Here is a 25171-nt window from a genome sequence, read left to right as displayed (position 1 = left end):
AACCCAGAAGCAACAGATAGAAATACGAATAAAGATTTATTTCTGGAAAAAAAATCAGATACAGAAAAGCGTTCACATTAAAACATACTTGGGTCAATCAGCTCATGAGGGTATCAAACAAAAATTGAAAACTGTGTTAAACGGGGACATCTCAACAACCACCAACTTCTCTTTCCTTCTCTTCATTAAATGAAGAAAAAGACAAAAGTTGCCAGCAATGTACTGAGAGCCTCATACACAAAAAGTGAACAAGATACAACGTGGGAAACAATCAATATGCCAAGATTCCAATCTAGTTGTTCATGAACTTCTTTGGGGATTATTTTAAAAAGGGTTTGTGTAGGTATAAATTCCTATTGGTAAAAAATCTTTTCTCAGTCTCCTGATATAAATCCATTTAAAACTGAAAAATCATTTCAAAACGCATTATGATTTTCCAGTCTATAATGCCTACTATATTCATCATGGAGTAAGTCTATTTGTTATAATTCATTAAAGTTAATTTTCTTTTAGTAAATTTTGGTGACTCTAGTTGAGAATTCTCATGATTTTCAGTTACAAAATTAGCTTCTCTAGCTTTATAAATAAATGTGAGCTCAACACTTCAAAAAGTCAAAGGGATGGTTTATTAGCTTTGTTTTGCACAATGGTGATAGAACTTTAAAAAATGTGAATACCAACCCATTTCCAGCTTTTGAGTTGCCTTTGCTGTCCGTGGTAAGCTGGGAAAGCACATAGTGAGGTGCTTTGGCACTGTCAGCATCAAATATATCCATGTTGGATTCTTCACAATCTCGCCGTTTGACCCCTGGCCTCTGCTTTGGATTTCGTTTTCGAGATTTTCGTGGTACCTCCGTGTTATCATTGTAGGAGCTGGTGCTCATGTTACTGAAGTTGGAGGGAGAATCCTCTATCCACATACTGCAGCTCTGCTCAGATTCCAGTCCACAGCCCTCATCCTGGCAGGACATCCGGCTGTTATCCAGCAAGTCCTCAGGTGGCGGCGAGATGTACAGGACTGTGTGCCGCTTCGGTGTTGGCGGATGCTGCTGGACTGTGTTACCGGTTAACTGCTTTTCACTTACCCCTCGGTTACTTACCCCCACGGCTGAGGAGCAGCTCTCCACTTGCATAGCCTTGCTGTCGGTGACTGAGGTAGAATAAATGGTAGGGCTGGAAGAGGTGGTAAAGGAGCTGCAAGCACCGCCCATGGAGGAAGAGGAAGGAGCTGAAGAAGCATCTGCGGTGTACAATTCAAGAGTCAATACACTATACATGTTTTCACCTATGCTGGCTAGCAGTCCCATTGAAAATGTGATTTGTGAACTGATTATTTTTCCCCAAAATGAATAGTTGGAATTTGGTAAGTTTTAGAATGTAAATGCTTCAAGCAATACAAGGCCTAAGCAATAAAATGATTTTTAAAGATGCCCAAATAGCATTATTTTGTTTGTAAATCAATATATATTAACTCTAACTTTAATTTTAAAGTTGTATATAAGCTGCAGAGCAAGAATAAAGATTTTGTTGCCTCAGCTGGACTGATTCTTTAGAATTTAAGTCATTTAAAATAAAAAAGGAAACCCCAATGTGAAATGTATGCTTTGTAGTCCATATTCAATGCCAATTAAACAATTTATTATAATAAATTTGAAAAAGTGGGACTGTGCTTAGCCACAAAATATTAAAATAAGTTTCTAACCTATGAAGCAGAGAACTACAGGTCATTTTTAATGCAGACACTCCCTGCTTCAGAGGCAAATCCTGGAATAAAAATATGAGAAAATAAATGAGAAAAGAGCTGCTGGTTATTCCAGATATCAATTATAAAATGAGAAATAGGAAAAATATATATATATATATGAAATTAACTGAATTGTAGGAAAATGGAACTGGTACCAGTCGTTGTGGTTGGTTGCAGACCAGAAGAACAAGGATGAAAACAATTTGATTTGGAACATGCGGGGCATTCTACAAGATGAGCAAATTGTACTACCTTGGATCTCCAGAGGTTGAAAGTGACAATTTAAAATTACAATCTCTGAAATTAGTCAACACTTTAATAGAGTGGAAAACAAAGTGAAGGACCAATCACTGGGTATATTTCACCTATAAAGTTAGTAATGGTGCCTTGTGCATAGAAGGCGTTCAATAAATACATTAAATTACTATGGTCCACTTCCTCTTTCCTTAAAAGGGATGGGGTTATTTCCATTAAGTAAACTCTTTCTAACATGACTAACAGCAATTTTTAATAATTATAAATAAAAATAATAAGACAGTAAAATCTCTGGAGAGCAACAGAATCAATTCCTATAAAATGATTGCTGTAAAAACATCATTCTGATCTATAATGCCTTGATAATAAAGATAAAAGGATTCATATTATGAGTAAATGATTTTTTAAAACTGTGGCATCTGGCAGAACAGCTCATTGAAATTTACACTTTAGTTCTTAACAGCATAATTTTTTTAGGCAAACCTGTATCTGTCAGAGTAAATTAGAAGTTGTAGTCATTCCTGTAATTTTAGAAGTACTGTAGTATCTTCTATAAGAAACAAAATAGAAAGTTCATGGCCTGAAAAAAAAAGAATAGGCAAGACTTATTAGGCCACTGAAATTGTTGTATTAGTCTAAAATGAATCTTTATCAATATCCAAACAGGCCATGTTTTAAATTGGAATGATAAATCTTAATTTTTTTAAGTGGGGGAAAGGATAAATGGATTTGCAGTTGTAACATTTACAAGAACTATAAAGGAATGATATGCTAAAAATTAGTATCTATGTAATCGAAAGTACCAATATTCTCTTGTTAAGATAATAAAGAATGAATTAGGATAAATTGGAAACGAAACAAAAGTTACACACCCCCAAAATAATGTATAGTTGTCAAGGTTCAAGAGCACAAGAAATCTATCACTGATCAATAAGGTGCTCTACATTCAGCCACATGAAAGATTTTCTTTGCTACCATAAGTTCTGAAGAACCTGGAGCAGTTAGATGATACCAGTTCCATTTTCCAGAGTTTATATCCTCATCAAATGCAGTAGCTGAAATTGGAAGATTCAGTCACTTTAAACTGCATTCCAATTTAAAGAAGAATTTTTCCTTTTTGCATCATGCATTAATGCAATGTTTTCTTAGTAAATAAATATTTTAAAAGATTTGTAAAAACTACAAAATCTAGATGCTAATGTCAGTGACAGTTTAGAAGCTGATTTGCAGCTACTTTGTGTTTAAATACAAAGTTCTTCTCTCATCTTTTGAGAAATAATAACACTAATTAAAAATAGGAAAAAAAAGTGTTACCTTGAACATTCCCTTCCATCTGTTCCAACTATTGGCAAAATTGACTCTATATTTCTTTTGATGTCTTCTACACTCATTCTGAGAGAAATACAAGTATGCAGCATGCAGTGTTTGCAAGTGGAACACACAGAGCATGCAGCATGAATGCTGTGGACTTGTATTTCGATAAAGCAGCCTTTCCCCCTTTGTTCTTAACATTTACACTTAAAACTAACACCATGCAAGAGGAAATGCAGAATATGAAAATCTCAGGGATCCCTGTCCATGACAGATTGAAGTCATATGTAAAAAGGAACCAATCATGCCCCAAAAAGCAGGCCATGAAGATTAAGACAAGGAAAAAAAGGTCCATCACTTTACAGAACTTAATTTTCAAGATGTGACCTAGATTTCATGGTGAACATAAATTTCTCTTGTCAAGTACAATACCAGATAAATCTTCATAAGAAAGTTCAACAAAAATAATAGAACAATCTTATATGTAAAGTCTGTTCGGGGACAGGTATGCCAAACTGCGATATCATACCCTACATAAATTAATCTATGTACCTTGCTTGGAAACCTAACACACAATAGTTGTTTTTACCTGTGGCTTCCTGGATATACTTATTAAATAAAAGAGTATATTAGCACAAACTATCAAGCTGGAAATACCAACACTGTCAGACAACACCAGCAAACATCTTTTAAATTAAGACAATATAATATGAAAACCTATCCATACTTTTGCCCTTAAAATTGTAATAATTCTGCTCATTCCCACCCTCATGTTAAAAGAATACTCATAGAATTCTTCACACAACGGTATCTACTATGTTTTGGTAGAGGGGAAAGGACATCAACCACATGCATTATTAATGTAAGCATATGTGGAGGCTAATACTAATAGAATTCAAATAATTGCTACATTGAATTAAATCAAAGTCAGAACGTATTGATGTGTCCCATATTTAGAAGATAACATCAGTTTTTTTGTAATTTAGCATGCAAAGTACTATCTCGATATTACTGCATGTTATATTACTTAAAAAGGGAAGGGGGAGCATATATTTAACATTTCTAGGTAACTGTTTAGTATTTTCAAAGAGCACCTTTTAGGGTTAGGGTTAATCTCCTTGCTCCTTAAATTTACTGGGATGAAAAAAAGCAATAAACTTCACACTAGCCTACTTTTTAAAACTCACAGTAATATTATAATTTGTAAGAAAATTACTAAAACATTTCTTCTCCCTCATGCATCCCCAACATTCACACCAAATAGGAATACATGATATAGCTTTTTTAAATGTAGAAAATTTTTTTCATATAACTATGTCTGCAAAGTCAGTTGTAGAGAATTTCAGCCAGCGCTCTAGAGAACTTAACTTAAAGGGCTAAAATACAACCTTGTACCATTTAGATACTTTCCTTTCCCATATGTGATTATTTGAATATTACTTTTTATGAAGTTTATTAGACAATCTTATTTACTGTTTTTTAATGTGAGATTTCATTAGCTTTTAACAAACTTATGAATATCTATTTTGTCTAAATGTCTTTTGACTGTCCATTAAACATGCCTATGTATATACCTTTTCCTATGAAAATATTTCAACTGCCAACTTTCTGCTTGATATTTCTTTCCTTAAAATCAGGAGACTAAACTACTAATGATTCCATTTCATGACAGATTTTTTTTTTAAGCTCAGCAGCAAAAAGAGATAGTAAACTTCATTTGTTAACTAATTTCTTCAAAAGAACAGAATTAAAGTTGAAAGTTAAACAGTTTGTCTGTTATTCCCTCATCATCCCTAAAATAGATAAACAAATCCCTCTTAATACTTTCCCTTTTTTTAGTTTATGTTATCATCCTCTAAAGAAGTTATTTTCTTTGAAGCAAAGGTGATTTATACAGAATGAATTCATCATTTATCCCATGGCATTTCCTGTGACCTCAAAGGGCATCAATAACTAAGAATTTCTATTGTTTATGCGTGGAAATTTCTAATCTTAAAATTAGAATTTTTCTAATTAAAATTAAATTTAAAATTAAAATTAAAAATTCTAATTCTAAAATTAAAAGTGAGGGCAAGACTCATTATTTACTATTGGGTTCTATTTCCAAACCTATTAATGTAAAAGTAATACCAGTGCTGGCCAATACATGTTTGTGTCTATAAAGCTAAATTCTACCTTTAAATTCAAGTGCCCTGCCTTTTTAAGGAGAGTGAACCTGAGATACTTCTACGAATTAGTTGAATTATTAGGGTTCATACTGAAAATACAAAACAGCCAGGACACGAGCAGTGAAGGGCAAAATCTACCTGAAGCACCTACATAATATTGTATTTATTATTAGTACTAAATTTGCTCCCCTTCCAACAAACATGAAAATGAATTTTAAATGGTACACTGGGTACAAATCAGACCAAATTTTATCTCCCCTCAGCTGGAATAAATTCTATTTGAATATTGAGAAACGCCATGTGACACAGTGAATGGAGTGAGGAAGACTTGATTCTGAATTCTGCCTCCAACCTTCCCTAGCTCTAGCTCTATGACCCTGAGCAAATACACTAATCTCTCTCTACCTTAGCTTCCTTATCTGTAAGCTGGGGATAATAATAGCACGGACCTCCCAGGATTGTGGTGAAGATCAAATGATTTAACATATTTGTGTCAAGTGCTAAAAACACTACCTTAATGCTAACCATCATAGTAAAAACTACGATATTGTCAAAACCTACCCTCCTGTAACAGATATGAACAAATCTCTAAATACATTTAACAAAGAACTTTTTTTTTTTAAGATTGCTGCTGGCAATGAAAGAAACTGCCATTTTTTGTGGAACTAATCAGACTCTTTGGAGAACTCTTTTAGAGCCACAAAGATTCTTTAAAGCCCTAAAAGAAAAATCAAATAGCTTTTTACAGGTTTTCAATATATAGTTAAAACTATATCCAGTGTTCCAGGTAAGCCAATAGTGGAAGGAAAGAAGGCAAACCATTAACTGTTTAGAAAGCAATCAGAAAAATCAACACTAGTAAATTTGGAAATAGTTTCTGGTGCCAAATCCATACTATCCAATTTTAACAACTATAGATTTTGTTTTAATCTTCAACTTAAAAACAAAATATCTTGCCAGATAAGAATCACTGGATTGCAAAGATACACTTTCAAAATAAAGAAAACTACTCAGAGGAAAATAATTCCAGGTTCCATACTCATGTTACCAAAAGATTGAGACATGAACACGAACATAAGAACAAGAACAAAGTGGCTGCAAATCTGCTTTTTGGTTTTTTCCAACACCTTCATGCCAACCTGGGTTTATTATTTTTCTTTTTCATATATTATTAATGTAAAGTTTTAAACTTTACCAAAAAGTTTAGTTTCAAATCAGTATCAATCCACTATTTAGAAATAAAAAAGAAAGAAAAGTAGGAAGGAAGGAAGAGAGAAAGAAAGAAAGAAAGAAAAAAAGACTTATGAAGAAGTCTGAAAACGAGACCGACCTATACCCTGGGTGAGATTGGATGGGTTAAGTGTCTCTGGCACTATTTGTCTTCACTATTGACAGACACTGTCACACAACCCACCACACGATGCCTGTCTCTGAATGGCGGAGCTAGAATGCAAGTTAAGTGCATTAATAGAAAAAACAACTAGCATCCCAGCATATAATATAAGCAATCCAATTTACTTTAAGAAAAATAAAAGATTGTAGGGTTGGTTATTTAACTTACATATATATTAAAACAGTTTCAGTTTTTATCTTTGACAATGACATGCTGAAATGAGCAATATTTTAAACTTGTAGTAATATATTTTTAAATTAATCTATTATCAAAAGATATTAATATCCAAATAGATTTAAGAGGGGTAATTTCTTACCTGAAACTTTAGTTACCTCATATTCACCAATACAGACAAATATGTTTATTGGTATAAATGCAAGCTAATCCATAAGCCAGAATTCTTTCTCCCTCTAGGCAGACTTTCAATAAGGCTGACACTATGAAATTAACTAAAACCACTTTAAATGCAAACAGGACCATGAATGACTTAATCGTCCTAAAATGCAAATAATATTTTCCTTGGAATCAAAAGAACACCTTAAATTTCTCCAATTACTGATGTCTACCCTCCCATACCACCTAAAAAGTCAGCTACCATAGGGGTTAAAATGACAAACTGATATTATCTGTAACATATCTGAGACCCAACACTGTAGAACTATTCTTACACAAGTTATTATGACAAGTTGTTCACATCTACTCCAGCTCATGGATTTGTGGTACTGACACGTTTTTTTAAAAAACTGTTCCACTCTGAAGTTTAATGAATTCTTAATTATCTTCTTAGGCTTTCCAATTCACAAGTAAACCATCTATTTCTTTAAAAATATATCCTGTAGCTAAAACACTACATTACATATTTAGCTACATTACAAACTCCGTGGTGGTGGTGTCACGGGCTGAGATGTCATAAATACCCCAAACACCCAATACTGTAACCATTACATTGTAACTGTCCAGGCTACCAAAGGATGGTTGTGAATCCCTCTTCTGTAAAGAAAGAACACATGCTATCATTCAGCTATTAATGAAATCCTGAGTAACATTCTAGCCTAACATCTAAGATAAAAAAAACCAAGACTAACACCTATATAATATAATCAGTCTTGAATAATTCAAATATAAAAGGCCAGAGATCTATAACTGCTGCCCTTCACAAGAGTAAAGTTTGGCCAAATTAGAGAAACAATTGTCCTAAAAAATAATGCTTAAGGCAGATCGAGCAAGTGTTATTACTGGCACCAAAATAAGAGAGAAAAAGCTATCCAAAAGGCTGTATTTCAAGGGGACATACTACTCATTAACCAAGAATACAAAGATTTTTAAATTACATACAAAGAGTTTTAACAAATTCATTTAAGTAGTTTAAATGAAGCATATATCAGATATCAACGTCAACATTCTTGCCAAATATTGGCACTTCTCTGAATTTCCTATTCATGAAAAATGTGATAAAGGAAGAAAAAAATCTTCTGAATTACCTAATCTGATTTTATTCCTGGTGTGGCTTAGTTTTAATAATGGATGAAATCTTATAGACAATATAATATAGGGGGAAAAAAAACCACTGGTTTTTGCGTCAAAGGATTTAAGTTCAAACGTGGCTACATGACCTTGGGCAGGACATTGAACTTCCTTAAGCTTCAGTTGCCTCATAAATAAAATGCGGATAATACTCAAACCATTTACTATTTTGTTAGGAAGATCAATTGACAATGTATGAGTTACTATCTTAACATTTTTTAAAGTAACAGTGACTACAGTTCTAATTCATTAATTGACTGATTAACAGAGCAGCTAAGTGGTCCAACGGAAAGAGCACTGGACCTAGAGTCAGATAATCTTGCACTCAATCCAGTCTCACATATGTAAGACATTTAATTGACTTGCCTCAGTCTCCTCAACTATAATATGGGAATAATAATAGCACCTACCTCCCAGGGTTGTAGTGAGGATCAAATGAAATAATATTGGTCAAGCTCTTAGGAGAAAGTGTCTACATCTAACAGGTGCTTAATAATTTCTCTTTAAAAATCCATCCCCAAAATACAGTGAAAGAGATAGAATTCATTAAGAAACCATGACAGAAGAACTTTACAGACTATCCACTTTCTGGATTCTATTTCTAGTCTACTGCTAATCCTCAAGTTTCCTCCCTTAGAGTCCAAGTTAGTATATGATAAAGGACTGTAAATTAATTTTCATACAGGTCATCACTCCTACATGGCTACCCTGTCTTCCGTTTCTTATCTCGAGAACTTGGTTAGCCAGTTAAACTCTACGCTACTCTTTGCAATGAAGTCCTTTGCCCCATTATTCTATCTCCGATTATGCCTTTCCATGCCCCAACCTTAGATTATTCTCAAACAATTTTTAAAAATTGCCACCTTTGCTCTATGCAAAGGGTAGAGAAAGATCACAAAACCATGCTGCCTGAGTCCACTACAAATTTATGATTCATAAGCTCAAATGGGTCCTCAATGAAGCAAAGCAAACCTTTTATGCTTTCCTAATCAATTCACTATCCCACTTACTACAAAGGTTATTACAAACCTTTTTCTCCACTTTTAAGTCTCCCATGATCTGCTATTACAGATAACATACAGGTAATATTATGTTATTATCTGTATGTTAAGTGTCAGACACATAAAAAGCACTTTATAAATGCTTGTTCCCTTCCCCTCCATGATGTTCCCTTGCTTAATATTTCCATGAAAAAAATGAAGCTGTTCACCTAGAGTTCCCTCTTCTCTCCTCCTCATTTTAATTCACTCAGATGTCTTGCTTCATTATCAGGTCCTCTTCAGTTGTTTCATGAGAAGTGGCCTTCTACATGTACCCTTGTTCCCATCCCATCTTGTCAAGGAGATTGCCCCATATCAACCATAATCTCCCATTATTTTGAATCTTTCCCTAGTTACCGACTGTTTTGCTGCTGCCTACAAATACATTCAAGTCTCCTCCATCCTTACAAAAAAAACCTTTATTTGATTGGACTATACCTGCTAGTTATCATCCTAAATCTCTCCTTTCTTACATGTCTAAATTCCTTGAGAAAGACATCTACAATTGGTGGCTCCACTTCATATCCACTAACTATATCTGTTTCTACTTCATTATCCAGATACATTATCCAGATATTTTCCAGTTATCTCAGTCTTCACTCTTCTCAACTTCTCTGAAGCCTCTAACACTGCTGACCACCCTCTTATGCTGGATATGCTCTCCTCTCTGGCTTTTTATAACACTGCTCTGTTCTGCTTCTTCTCCCATCTGTCTGACTGCTCCTTTCAGTCTGCTGTGCTGGATAATCACAAGTCATTTCCACTGTGAGTAGTCCATAGGATTCTGCCCTCAGCCCTCTTCTTTTCTTCTTCTATACTGTCTCATTTAATAAGCTCAGCTTCCTTGGATTCCACTATCATCTGTATGCAGATGATTCTCAAATGTTTTTTATCCAGTTCTAGCCTCTCTCCTGTATAGCTAGGTGGCACAGTGAATAGAGTGCTAGACCTGAAGTCAGGAAAACTTATCTTTCTGAGTTCAAATCTGGCCTCAGACACTTACTATTTAACCCTGCTTGCCTCAGTTTCCTTATCTGCAAAATGAGCTGGAGAAGGAAATGGCAAACCACTCCAGTATCTTTGCCAAGAAAATCCCCAAATGGAGTCACAAAGTCAGACATGACTGAAATGACTGAATAACAGCAGTCTCTCTCCTGACTTCCAATCTCACATCCCCAATTGCCTATTTGACATCTCAAACTAAGTGTCCCATAGATCTTTTAAATTCAATATATCCAAAACAAAATGCATCCTTTCCTCTAAACCCTCTCCTTTACTGAACTTCTGTCAATAAATTGTTCTTCTGTTATCCTCAGATTCAAGAGAATCACTGTTCTTTCAGTCACTCAGGCTTGCAAGCTAGGTGTCATTCTTGACTCTTCAGTCACACTCACTGCACAACCTGTTACCAATTACTGTCATTTCTATTTCCTTAACATTTCTCTTATACATCCTTTCTTTCTACTTATATAGCTGCCACCCTGGTAGAGGTCCTTATCACCCCTAGACTATCACACAAGCCATGGGTCTCTCCCAACTATAATCTATCCCCTACTCAGCTATTTATTTTCCTTGAACAAAGGTCTGACCATATCACCCTCCTATTCAATAAACACCAGTGGACATCTATTACCTCTAGAATCAAATAGGAAACCCTTTGTGGCTTTTCAAGCTCCTCACAACCTGATGCCTTCCTTCCTTTCTAGTATTCTTGCACACTACTTCTCTCTACTTATTCTATGATCCAATAACGTTAGCCTTCTTATTGCTTGTCATACATGGACTTCATTCAAGAATCCCATGCCTCTTCACTCTGTCCCCCCAAACCTGATCTGCCTTCCCTCCTGGGCTCCCCAGCCTCCTGACTCAGCATAGATTCTACCTTCTGCAAAAGTCCTTGCTGACATTCTGATTTCTAGTGCCTTCTCTCTGAAAATATCCTATCTATCCTGTCTATCTGTTGTATATACGGTTGTGTGTGTATTGTCTCCTCTATTTGCATTTGAGCTCCTTTAAGGGCAGGGACCATGTTTTGTTTTGTTTCTGGTATCCCCAGTATTTAGCACAGTGCCCACCACATGGTAAGTATTTAATAAATGCTTACTGTCACCTTCATTTTAAACGTTTGTTTTGTATTTCTATGAAACAAAATGAAAGAAACCAAGTTCCATGAACAAAGAGTGGCTAAGATAAATACAAAGAAAATTATAATAAGGACATGTAATTGAATAAGAGTCTCAGGAAAGAAAAAAGGTAACAATAAGGACAAAAATGAAAACAAAAGCACAGTAAACTAATAGGTGAAAGGAAACACAGAAAAGTGCAATCCTAAATAAAAGAGCAAATGTTTAAATAAAGCCAAAGATTAAAAAAAAAGTACCAAATTATGAATATCTATTAAGTACTAGACACTGGGGATACAAAGACAAAATCCATCTCTCCCCTCAAGGAGTTTAGAGTATATTGAGGACAATGTAAACACATGTAACAGGTAATTTCACATTAGCAACTGCAGGAGAATCTAGACAAACTTCATGCAGAAGGTGATGCTTTGAGCTGAGCTTTAAAGGAAACCAGAGATTGTAAGTATTGTAAGTATTGAGGAGGAAATACATTTTTGGCATGGGGGACAGCCAGAGCAAAGAGATAGAATAGGAAGCTAGTTGGTAGAGATAGAGATTGTTAGAAGGGAATAGCAAAACTGGAAAGGCACTCAGGTCTGAAGTAGGTTATGAAGGCCTTTAAAAACCAAGGAAAGGATCTTATATTTTACCCTAAAGGCAATAAAAAGACACGGAGTTTACTGAATAGTAGGGTAATATGGTCAGATCTGCCCTTTGGGAAAATGACTTTGGCATCTAAATAGAATATAGGTTGGAAAGAGGAGAGATTAGACAGAGACCAATCAGAAAGCTGTTAACAATAGTCTGGGTAAGAAGTGATGAGGGTCTGTAAGTAAAGAGAAGGGGACAGACAAAAGAGACACTACAATGGTAAAAATAAAATTTAGCAATAGACTCAATATGTGGTCTGAGACACAGAAGTCAAGGATAATCCTCAGATAAAAAGCAGGGTGACTAGAGGGATGGTCGTACTTTTGCCGGAAGTAGAGAACTGTGAAAGGGAGTGAATTTAGGGGAAAAGCTAAATTCTATTTTAGATGCAATGAGTTTGAAGTGTCTACAAAACAAACAGTTTTAAATGTTAAAGATGAAATTCCTAATGTGGCATTGGAGCTCAGGAGAAAGACTAGGGCAGGATATATAAATCTGAGAGTAATGTGTATAGAAATTATAATTAAATCTATTGGAACTGATGAGGTCACTAAGAGAGAATGAAAGTGGAAAAAAAAGATAACAGGGCCTAAGACAGACCCTTGAGGTTCACTCAGCTGGAGATCGATCATTTATCTAGAGGTAGCAGACATTATCTCAAAGGGCCACTGGGCTAACTCCCTCATTTTACACTTGAGGAAACTAAGGCCTAGGGAGTCTAAGTGACTTATTACACAGATAGTAGTGTCAAAGGAGGACTTAAACATAGCTTGCTTTAACTCTAGAACCATCTCTCTTTCCACTATGGTATGGGCAACATGATCCAACACGGAAGTCTGAATGGTAAGAAGGTGAGGCTGAAGAAGAACCAAGAGAAATTAGTGTCATGAAAATCCAGAAGGGACAGACTATCCAGGAGGAGAAAGTGGTTAACTATGTCAAATACTGCAGAGATGGCAGATAGTCATTGTGAAGCCTGATTAACTTCAACAAATAAAGTTATTAGGCAATTTTGTACAAGAAACTATGCTATTATTAAATTTTTTGCATATACATGTATACATCTATATTACAGATTATGCATACACACATAAAGACATACATACATATTATTGTCACAGACAGAAAGTAAGCTCAAGAGAAGAGATTGTTTCATTTCTTATCAATCTTTGTAACTCCAGCACCCGGCACATGGTAGGCACTTACTAAATGTCCACTGATTAACTGCTAGACACTAAGGCTCCTAAGATGAGAGATAATGTAACCCTGGACCTGCCTAAAAGAATTTATAATAGCAGAGACAGGACAGACAGACACAGAATACATGTGCAAATACTCACATAATAAGGGTAAACAATGGTCTAGACAAAGTGCTATTGGATTTGGCAAAGGGTTGCTTGCCAAAAAGAGCATTTTTATACATACAGCAAAACACAAGAAAGGATTCTACATAAAACTGTCAAGTATCCATTTCCTATCACTTGGCTTTTTTAAGGATGTAATTGGTAATTTTGGAAAGAGCAGTTTCAGAGGAATGATGATGTCGGAAGTCGGGTTGTAAAGGGTAAAGAAGTGAGTGAGAAGAGAGAAAATGGAGGTACTTATTACAGTCCACTTTTTCAAGAAATTTGGCTACAAGAGGCAGAAGAGATATAGGGTATTTTAAAGACAGGATGGATATAGGCGTGTTTGTAAGCAGTAGGAAGGAGTCTGTAGAAAGGGAGAGAAACCGAAGATAAGTGATAGACTAGGAATGAGGGGGTAAATTTGTTGGAGGAGACAAGATGAAATGAGATTACCTGGGGGCCTTGGTAAGCAGTAAAGTCACCTCTTCATGTGAGACAGAGGTGAAGGGGAAAATAGTGGCAAAAGGCATCTGAGCGATATGACATGAGGAGGAGGGGAGATGAGGGAGTTCCCAGCAAATGGTCTCAATTTTTTCTGTAAAATATGAGAATGCGGAATGGGGGGAGCCATGAAGGGGCTAAAGAAGGAAGAAAAGGTTTGGAGGAGTTTCTGTGGATAGTGAGTTGATAAGGGAAGTACAGAAGGACTCTTTAGTAGTGGCAGTGAGGGTCCATAAATCTGTAGTGACACAGTCAGAATGGTTGCATAATTTTTTCTACTTCCATGTGTGATGGATGGAGGGAATAATCCATGGCTGACATGAGATACCCAAACCACTTCTTTCTGGATCTTTGAAGTATTTTTGTTTTGATGTGGAAGCTTTAGATTTTGGCTATGACAGTCCTGGGACTTTTCATTTTAAGACTACTTTCTGGAGGTAATTAATGTTTGCCTTCTGGTTCTAATAATTATAAGCAGTTTTTATTAATGACTTCTTTAATATAGTGGTCATGGTTTTCAGGGATCCTATAAAAAATACTTCCTTGTGAGTCATTTTCTGAGTTGTTTTTGTAATCATATCTTATATTTCTATTTTTTCAATCTTATGATTTTATTCGAATATTTCTTTGTATCTAATGTATCTTTGTATCTAAAATCTAAACATTTATTTCTGTTTGGTCTATTTTAGTTTCCAAGGAGTTCAAGTTCATTTCTTGGCTACAGTTTACTACTTTCTACTCTAAGCTGTTCTCCTTCTGATTCTTTCTCCCAGAATTTTTATTTCATATCTTTTCTTCTTGCTTCATTTCTTCTCAGTTTTCATATATTCCTTGCAAGAAACTGACTTTTTTCCTTTGAGTCTCTATATGCAGTTGTTAGAAAGTTTGTTTCCTTTGTTTGTTCCTTTTCAGAGACAAATCTCTTGGATTTACAATAATTTTTGCTACTCCTAAGTAATTTTTCTTTGATTTACTTCTCCAAATAACTGGGGCTTTGTGCCAGGTCCAGGAGCCACCCTATGCTGCACATTGGGTGGCACAGTCAACCCTGTTTGGCCTCATTCTGGGCTCCTATACTGACCTCTATCTTCCTGAGTTAGGCTTTCTTACATCTTTGAGGTTCAGTGTGCTGATCCTTCAGGGTGTTCTCTGGCATCTCAGGACAGTGTGTTAGGGACCCTCAGAAACCCTAGGTTTAGTGCTAGGCTGTCTGGGTATGAGCCCTAACAGATGTTCACTGCAGTCCTCTACTACTTCCTGATCATTCAAGGGATTTCTCAGGGGAGCCTTCCACCCTTGTCATCTTTGGACACAGATAGTTGCAGGGTCTGTCAGTATGGTCAGATGGGAGGCAACCCTACAATAGCACTATCTTTGCTGGGCTGTGGGTGGGGAGAAGCATGGTGCACATCTTATAACTTTCCTATTGCCTTTGTGTTTCTGGCTGGCTTTTTGTGGGGCTTTAGAGTGAAAGAAATAATTTTTTTTCTTTTTTTGGTTTGGTTTTAATTTTTATTTTTTTCTTCTCCAAATTTATTTATTTATTTGTTTTCAATTTTCAACAATCATTTCTATAAGTTTTAAATTTTCTCCCCCTCCCTCGCCAAGATGGCATGCAATATTATCGGGGCTCTACATAAACATTCTTATTAAACACATTTTCATATCACTCATGTTACATAAAATAATTAAAATAAATGGGGGAAAGCATGAGTAAAACTAAACAAAAACAAACATAACAAAAGAGAAAATAGTCTGCTACATTCTGCGTTCTGATTCTATAGTTCTTTCTCTGGATGTGGATGGCATTTTGCATCACGAGTCCTTTGGTAATGTTTTAGGTCCTTGCATTGTTGAGAAGGGCTAAAGTCTATCAAAAACAGTCCTGGTATATACTGTGGCTGTTACTATGTACAGTGTTATCCTGGTTCTGCTCACTTCACTCAGCATCAGTTCATACAAGTCTATCCAGGTATTTCTGAAGTCTTTCTGTTCATCATCTTACAGCGTAATAGTATCCCATTATATTCATATACCATAATTTATTCTGCCATTCCCCAGTTGATGGGCATTCCCTTGATTTCCAGTTCTTGGACACCACAAAAAGAGTTGCTTTAAATATTTTTGTACATGTGGGTCCTTTTCTCAATTTTATGATCTCTTAGAGATACAGCCCTAGAAGCAATATTGCTGGGTCAAAGGGTATGCACTTTTTGTAGCCCTTTGGGCATAGTTCCAAATTGCGCTCCAGAATGGTTGGATTAGCTCACAGCTCCACCAACAATGAAGTCTCCCACATCTTCCTCAGCATTTATCATTTTCCTGTTTTGTCATGTTAGTCAATCTGATAGGTATGAGGGTTGTTTTGATTTGCAATTCCTCTAATCAATAGTGATTTAGAGCATTCTTTCATATGGCCATAGATAGTTTTAATGTCTTCCTCTGAAAACTTCCTGTTCATATCCTTTGACCATTTATCAACTGGGGAATGACTTGTATTCTTGTAAATTTGACTCAGTTTTCTACATATTTTAGAAATGAGGCCTTTATCACAGACATTAACTGTAAAAATTCTTTCTCAGTTTTCTGCTTCCCTCTTAACCTTGGTTGCATTGGGTTTCTTGGTAAAAAACCTTTTCAATTTAATGTAATCAAAATTATCCATTCTGTATTTCATAATGTTCTCTATCTTTTATTTGGTCATAAATTCCTCCATTCTCCATAAATCTGACAAATAAACTATTCCATGCTCCCCTAATTTGCTTATAGTATCAGTTTTTACATCTAGATCACGTACCCATTTGGACTTCATTCTCTTATACAGTGTCAGGCATGGGTCTATGCCCAGTTTCTTGCCACACTATTTTCCAGTTTTCCCAGAAGTTTTTGTCAGTGAGTTCTCATCCCAGAAGCTGGGGTCCCTGCATCTATCAAACAGTAGACTGCTGTAGTCATTGCCTACTATTGTCATGTGTATCCAGTCTATTCCACTGATCTACCCCCTATGTCTTAGCCAGCACCCAAGTGGCTTTGATGACTGCTGTTTTATAATACAATTTAAAATCTGGTATGGTTAGGCCACCTTCTCGAACAATTCTTTTCATTAATTCCCTTGACATTCTTGACCTTTTGTTCTTTCAGATGAATTTTGATATTATTTTTTTCTAGCTCTATAAAAATAATATTTGGTAATCTGATTGGTATGGCACTGAATAAGTAAACTGATTTAGGTAGAACTGTCATTTTTATTATATTAACTCAGCCAACCCATGAGCAACTGATGTGTTTCTAATTATTTAGATCTGACTTTATGTGTGGGAAAAGTGTTTTGTAATTGTGTTCATACAGCCCCTGGGTTAGTTTTAGCAGGTAGACTCCCAAATATTTTATAGTAACTTTAAATGGGTTTTCTCTTTCTATCTCTTGATGATGGGCTTTGTTAGTAATATATAGAAATGCAGATGATTTATGTGTGTTTATTTTGTAACCTGCAATTTTGCTAAATTTATTATTTCAAGTAGTTTCTTACTTGATTCTCTAAGTATATCATCATATTGTTTGCAAAGAGTGATAACTTAGTTTCTTCTCCACCTATTCTAATTCCTTCTATTTCTTTTTCTTCTCATTACTAAAGCTAACATTTCTAGTGTGTGTGTTCATCCTTCGTTGCTGAAGAAGACCATGCCATCACAGAAATGACACGACTTGCACTTGACTTCATTTTGAGTGAGGGAGGGCTGTGCAGGTCACCAGTCTCACCTCTCCTCCAGAGCTATATAAATCCAGTGACCAGATATTCATCAGGATGACTGGAGATGACCCAGGATGAGGAATTGGGGGTTAAGTGACTTGCCCAAGGTCACACAGCTAGTGAGTGTCAAGTGTCCGAGGTGAGATTTGAATTCAGGTTCTCCTGACTCCTGCACTGGTGCTCTATCCACTGCACCACCTACCTGCCCCAATATTTCTAGTAGTATATTGAATAACAGCGGTAATAATGGACATTCTTGTTTCCAATCTTACTAGATATCCCTCTAGCTTATCCCCATTACATATAATGCTTGCTGATGGTTTTTACTACTTTAAGAAAGGCTCTATTTATTCCTGTTCTCTCCAGTGTTTTCAATAGGAATGAGTGTTCTATTTTTTCAAAAGCTTTTTTTGCATCTATTGAGATAATCATATGGTTTCTATTAATTCTGTGGTTGATATGATCAATTATGCTGATAGTTTTCCTAATATTGAATCAGCCCTGCATTCCTGGTATAATTCCTACCTGATCAAAATGTATTAGTCTCATCATAAGTTGCTGTAATCTTTTTGCTAATATCTTATTTAAAATTTTTGCATCTATTTTCATCAGGGAAATTGGTCTATAATTTTCTTTCTCTGTTTTGACTCTTTGCAGTTAGGTATCAGCATCATATACGTATCATAAAAAGAATTTGATAGGACTTTGCCAGTTTTCCCAAAGAGTCTATATAGTATTGGAATGTTCTTTGAATGTTTGATAGAATTTGCTTCTAAATCCATCTGGCCCTGGAGATTTTTTCCTAGGGAGTTCATTGATGGTTTGTTCAATTTCTTTTTCTGAGGTTATTTAAATATTTTATTTCCTCTTCTGTTAATCTGGGCAATTTATACTTTTGTAAATATCCATTTCACTAAGATTGTCAAATTTGTGGGTATACAGTTGGGCAAAATAATTTCTAATTATTGTTTTAGTTTCCTCTTCATTGGAGGTGAATTCACCCTTTTCATTTTTGATACTGGTAGTCTGGCTTTCTTTTTTTAAGCAGACTAACCAAAAGTTTATCAATTTTATTAGTTTTGTCATAAAACCAGCTTTTAGTTTTATTAGTTTTGAATTACTGAAATTAGTTCAATTACTGAACTAATTATTGAATTATTAAACTATTAGTTCAATAGTTTTCTTAATTTCAGTTCTATTAATATTTCCTTTGGTTTCAAGTATTTCTAATTTCTTATTTAATTGGGGATTTTCAATTTGTTCTTTTTTCTAGCTTTTTCAGTTGCATGTCCAATTCACTGATCTCCTCTTTCTATATTTTATTCATGTAAGCACTCAGAGATATAAAAGTTCCCCAAGGTTTTGGTAGGTTGGCACGATTGTCATTCTCTTGAATGAAGTTATTATTTCTTTCGTTTTCATTTCACTTTTATCTGCATTTTAATGTTTTATTTAGTCCTGTGCCATAAGCTTCTGTTTCTTCAGCTTCTTCTGGGATATCTTTTTCTTTTGAAAAACCCCCTCTTCTGGTTTAGAAACAATCTGTTCCTTTTCAGTAAGTATCATCTCAATATCGCAAGGAGAACACACACATGGGTTGATTTGACCACAAGCCCTGTAAGTACACCGTCACATTTTGGGAGCCTTGTTAACCTGGATATGCTCAATGATAAGAGAATCCACATCCAAACCCTTCAGTTCTGCATTACTCTCTGCATTTTGAAGCATATGCAGCAAGAATTCAGCACTCTTTTTGGACCAACGATCCTGTGTCCAAGCCCATTGCTTAGCCTGGGTACACCTGCCAACTCCACCATTATACAGACGAAAGGGAACGCATTGTTTCTTCAACGTGACATCTTTCAAATACTTGGTAGTTTTTCGGATATGCATGCCCTTGATAGCTTGGGCTGTTTCACGGGTGTTCTTGAAGTGGACCCAGAGATTTGAACCCCTTAACTTGCATGATTTTGTGGGGTTCCCTGGATCAAGAGAGTATCTCATCATTTTAACTGATTACCTAGGATGGCTCAAGGGAAGAGGAAGAACAAAGGCTTTCTGGAGACTTGATGACAACTTGGCTATCTCCTGAAGTTTTTATTTCTATGATTTGTTGTTTGACCCACTCGTTCTTTAGGCATAGATTATTTAATTTCCAATTAATTTTTGGTCTATCTTTCCATGACCTTTTATTACATGCAATTTTTTATTGCATCATGATCTGAAAAGGATGCATTGACTATTTCTGCCTTTCTGCATTGGACTATGAGGTTTTTATGCCCTAGTACATGGTCGATTTTGGGGTATGTGCCATGTACCACTGAGAAAAAGGTATATTCCTTTCTATCCTCATTAAGTTTTCTCCAGAAGTCTATCATATCTACCTTTTCCAGAATTCTATTCACCTCCTTAACTTCTTTCTTGTTGATTCTGAGGTTAGATTTATCAATTTCAGAGAGGGAGAGGTTGAGGTCCCCCACTAGTATAGTTTTGCTGTCTATTCCTGTAATCCCAATAACTTCTTCTCTAAGAATCTGGGTGCTATACCACTTAGTGCATATAAGTTTAGTAATGATATTACTTCATTGTCTATGGTGCCTTTTGGCAGGATTTAGTTTTCTTCCTTATCTCTTTTGATTAGATCTATTTTTGCTTTTGCTTTGTCTGAGATTAGGATTGATACTCCTGCTTTTTTCACTTCAGCTAAAGCATAATACATTCTGCTCCAGACTTTTTTTATCTTTACCTCTGTGTATCCCTGTTTCAAATGCGTTTCTTGTGAACAACATATAGTAGGATTATGGTTTTTAATCCATTCTGCTATCTGCCTCCATTTTATGGGAGAGTTCATCCTATTCACATTCACAGTTATGATTACTATCTGTGTCTTTCTCTCTATCCTATTTCCCCTTGTTTGTGGCTTTATTTCTCCCTTCCCCCTTCCCCTCTAAAAAGAGTTTTACTTTTGATCACTGCCTCCCTTGGTCTTCACTTCCTTCTATCAGTCGCACCTCCCTTTTCTTTCCCTTTTCCCTTATTACTTCTTCCCTCCCTTCTAACCACCCCTTCCCCTTTTCTTTCCCCTTTCCCCTCCTCCTGCCTGTAGTGCAAGTTAGATTTCTATACTTAACTGAGAATGTTATTCCCTCCTTGAACCAAATCCAATGAGAGTAAAGTTCAAACAATGTTCATCTCCCTTCCTTCTTTCCCTCTACTATATTTTTGTGGCTCTTCATGTGATGTAATTTATTTACCCTTTTCTGCCTCCTCCTTTCATCCTCTCCCTTCACATCCCTTAATTTTTTTATCACATCAGTTAATTTATACTCATACCCTCTACGTATATCCCTTTTAAGTGCTGTAATAAATATATAATTCTCAAGTACCATCCTCTTACATAAAGATGAAAACAGTTTGCCCAAATTGAATAACAAGTTTTTTTTCTTTTTTTTCCTGTTTACTTTTTTATGCCTCTCTTGAGTCTTATATTTGAAGATCAAATGTTCTATTGAGCTCTGGCCTTTTCATCAGGAAGGTCTGGAAATACCTTATTTCATTGAATAATTTATTCTCCTTGAGTGAAAGATTATGCTCAGTTTTGCTGGGTAGTTGATCCTTGGTTGTAATCTAAATGCCTTTGCCTTATGGAATATCATATCCAAATCCTTCCAGTGTAGAAGCAATTGTTTCTTTCTAGCTGCTTGCAGTATTTTCTCCTTGACCTGATAATTTTGGAATTTGGCAACAACATTCCTTGGTGTTTTCAATTTGGGATCACTTTCAGGAGGTGATCAGTGGATTCTTTCAATGACTATTTTGCCCTCGGGATCTAGGACCTCAGGGTAGTTTTCCTGGATGATTTCTTGGAATATACTGTCTAGGCTCTTTTTTTCATCATGGCTTTCCAGGAGACCAGTAACTCTTAGATTTTCTCTCCTGGGTCTATTTCCCAGGTCAATCGTTTTTCCAATGAGATATTTTACATTTTCTTCTATTTTTTTTCATTCTTTAGCTTTTGTTTGACTGATTCTCAATGCCTCAAAGAGTCATAAGTTTCTACTTACCCAACTCTAATTTTTAACGAATTGTTTTCTTCAGTTAGTTTTTGTATCTCCTTTTTAAAAGTTATTTTCTCCAGTTAGGTTTTGTATCTCCTTATCCATTTGGCCAATTTTATTTTTTTAAGGAGCTGATTGCATTTTTAAAATCATTGGTCAATATTTCTTCTATTTCTTTAATTTGACTTTTAAAATCCTTCTCGAGCTCTTACAAGAAAGCTCTTTGGGATTGAGACCAGTTCACATTCCCTTCTGAGGTTTCAGATGTGGGTACAGTGTCAATGCTGTCCTCTTCTGAATTTGTATTTTGCTTTTCCTTGTCCCCATAATAAGGTTCTGTGGCCTCTGGTTTTCTAATTTGCTTCTTGCTCATGGAGATTGCCTTTTTCCTGGTTTTTAAAGTGGATCTCTTCTTCTGGGGCACAGGGGGCTCTGTCCCACATTTCTTTTGCTAGGTGCTAGGATCCCAATTACTGGCTCTGTGTTCTGTGGTCTCTGGTTCTTTCAGTTAAAAGTTATATAATGCTAAAGCGTATCTGGTGCTGGGCTGGCTGGTGTGTGTCAAGGCCGAGGCCAAATGAAGTCTGATTTTCCCTGGGGTTACACTTAAGCTCATGGCCTGAGGTGTGGGGCAGGGGTGGTCTGGACAACTGGAAGTCTCTTCCTCCCCTAGGGCTGCACTAACCCCATCTGTGCTGGTGTCAGCCCAATTTCCCTGGCTGTGCTAAGGTGCCCTTGGGCTCAGAATCTCCCGCTCAAGGTGGGGCTTGACGGAACACTTCCAGTCCTGCACTGGTCCCCTTCAGCCACAGCAAGAGGGACCCTTCTCAGTGGTCTCCCTGGCTAAAAGACTGTCTACTCTTTCTGCTGCTATCACTATTCGAGGATTTTTCCTTGGGCAATATTCTCTGGGTTTTTCAAAGTTAATCAGGGAGAATGAGAGTACTTACAGTTTACTCCATCATCTTGGCTCCCAGAAGTTCAAATAGGAGACTTTCAAACATTTAGTCTGTGGTCTGATAGCCCCAGGACTAGCTACTGCAGCAGCTGTAGGCCCTGCACTTCTTTCTCACCCAGTTCTGCTGGACTCCTGTTCTATGCTCCACAGTTTGGGAATCCAAACTCAAGAAACAATTTAAATGCTGCTTCGCATTAGATTTCTTCATTATTTGATCTGATATGAACTTTAGGATTTTACCTCAGTAGGTATGTGGGCACTAGGCAGTCTGCCTCCCATTTTGGCAGTTATGTTGACTAGAATTCTGCATTTGATATTGACTGCCACAGGGTTAACCAATACAGAATTCGTTATTGAGTATATAAAATCTTTTGTATTCCTGTTTCTTTTCTACCCATTCTGCTTTCAGATTAGTTTTTATTTCTTTGAATTTTACCAGAAAATTAACGATTTCCCTCCTATATGTGATTTTAGGAAATCTGCTCTTAAAAAAAATGTGATTTCATTACTTCCTAGGTCCAAAATCTCTCATGTAAATATATCTCTATTTTTATGATCAAATCAATAGAGGAAACATCATTAAATTTAACACAAAGTTTAAGATATAGAAAATATATCTAATATAATCTAATATAAAAATGAAAGGTTTATTAACTATTCTAAATAATAAACAGGCTAGTTCTGGGACTACCATGTTGAGTTTGTTACATACTTTTTTAAAAAGTTGCATGCAACAGAGATTAGAGAGCCACTGGAATTTATCAAAAAAGCTTATATACATATTCAGTAAGACCTGAGTTTTAAGAACATTACTTTGGTGTGATTTAGAGGAGGACTGAAAAGGGGAAGAGACTTGAAACAAGGAGACCAATTAAGAAGGTACTATATTATTCCATCTAAGAAGTGATGAGGATCTGAACTACTGTGGTGGCTATATAAATGGAGTAAAGAGGTCAGATGTGAGAGTTATACATGTATTAAATAAGTCTCCACCCCCATAGAATGTAAGGTCCTTAATGCAGAAGTGCTTTCATTTTTTTCTTGGTATACCCAGTACCTTACACAATGCTAGATACTTAAAAGGAGTGCAATAAATTCTTATAGTTAAAAATATTCTTTATCATCAACCTCTTATTCTATCTTACTGTGAAATGCTATATATTCCCAAATTTGTCCATCTATAAATGAGATCTAAATGTGAACACGTAGGTGGCACAGAACATACAGTGCTAGACTTTAAGTTAGAAAGATCTGAATTCAAGTCCTGCCTCAGATACTTATTATCCGTATGACTCTGGGTAAATCACTTAAGCTCTTCACCCAATTTGTTCCTGTGTAAAACAGTGCTCTTAATTCAAGAGCACTTCCCTTGCAGGGCTATTGTGAGATTGGAACAAGATAATATATAAATGTTATTATTATTAAAATATCAAAGTAGTTGATAGTACAGAATTATTACTAGTACATAGATGAGACAAAGTACCCTGGTTTTTTCTCCAGAGGTTTCAGTTATCAAAGTCTAATTCCAAACAAACAATGCAACACAATGAGGAAAAAATAATGGCCTGGGAGATTGAAGATCTGGGGTCTGGTTAGTTAAGCAAATCACTTAAACTTTCTAGTTCTCAGTGTCCTATCTATGACTATCCCTTCCAGATCCAAAATTCTGTGAAAAGAAGGACAGACAAGGCAAACACATTTAAGGGACATATAGTAAAGACAGAAGGGTAGTAAGTTATTTTTTACTTATGTATTAAGCACATTTGCAAACTGAGTCATCTTCAGTCAAAAGATATTTCTGGATTCCATTAGACTATGAACTCTCTGAGAGCATCTCTGTGAGAGTCTCTTTTTCTTCTTTTTATAAAAATCTCTAGCACTTAGTACAATTCCTGTCACATAGTCGTTGCTTAAAAAGTGATTACTGGCTGATCTCCAAATTAACTCTATGTCTAAGAGATGCCAAGAAATAGAACTTTTCACTTATGTCAATAGATTCCCTCAAGAATGCCACTCTCAGGATAATTGACATACAAATGTCTTTGGAACTGGATTACACAAAAAGTGTGTCCCATAAATATTTTGGACTGATTAATGAACTTTATTTTCACTAAACTGGAAACTAGCTTGCAATATCTTACAGGGATTGGACCCCAGACAATTATAGGACCAGGAGTTATTAAAGGACCATAGACTGAGAGCTAGAAAGGAGCGTGGAAGTCCAGTATTCTCATTTTACAGATAAAGAAACCTTCCTAAGGAGTTAGGTGAGTTGTCCAAGGTTACATCATAACTGAAGTGGAATTTGAACCCATGCCTTCTGATTCCAGAGTCAGTGTTCTTTCCAG

General features: G+C 35.9%; 1 protein-coding gene across 7 annotated transcripts in view; it reads right to left on the bottom strand.

Annotated features, from left to right (window-relative positions):
- Positions 1-25171, bottom strand: part of NFAT5 (nuclear factor of activated T cells 5) — a 142453-nt gene that overhangs the window by 57126 nt on the left and 60156 nt on the right. Inside the window, exons 2-3 of one of the 7 annotated variants that reach the window (XM_072636446.1) lie at positions 1703-1764; positions 682-1240 (exon numbers count right to left, since the gene is read on the bottom strand). In XM_072636446.1, the coding sequence (XP_072492547.1) occupies positions 682-1211 (530 nt within the window). In that variant the 5' untranslated portion in view covers positions 1212-1240; positions 1703-1764. Of the gene's footprint in view, positions 1-681; positions 20859-25171 lie in introns of those variants that run through there. The other 6 variants (XM_072636451.1, XM_072636449.1, XM_072636445.1 and 3 more) reach the window with 6 other exon arrangements.

This window comes from Notamacropus eugenii, chromosome 1, assembly GCF_028372415.1.
Source record: "Notamacropus eugenii isolate mMacEug1 chromosome 1, mMacEug1.pri_v2, whole genome shotgun sequence".
Lineage (NCBI taxonomy): Eukaryota > Metazoa > Chordata > Mammalia > Diprotodontia > Macropodidae > Notamacropus > Notamacropus eugenii.
The sequence above is the reverse complement of the archived record's forward strand: the minus strand, read 5'-3'. Positions and strand labels throughout refer to the sequence as shown.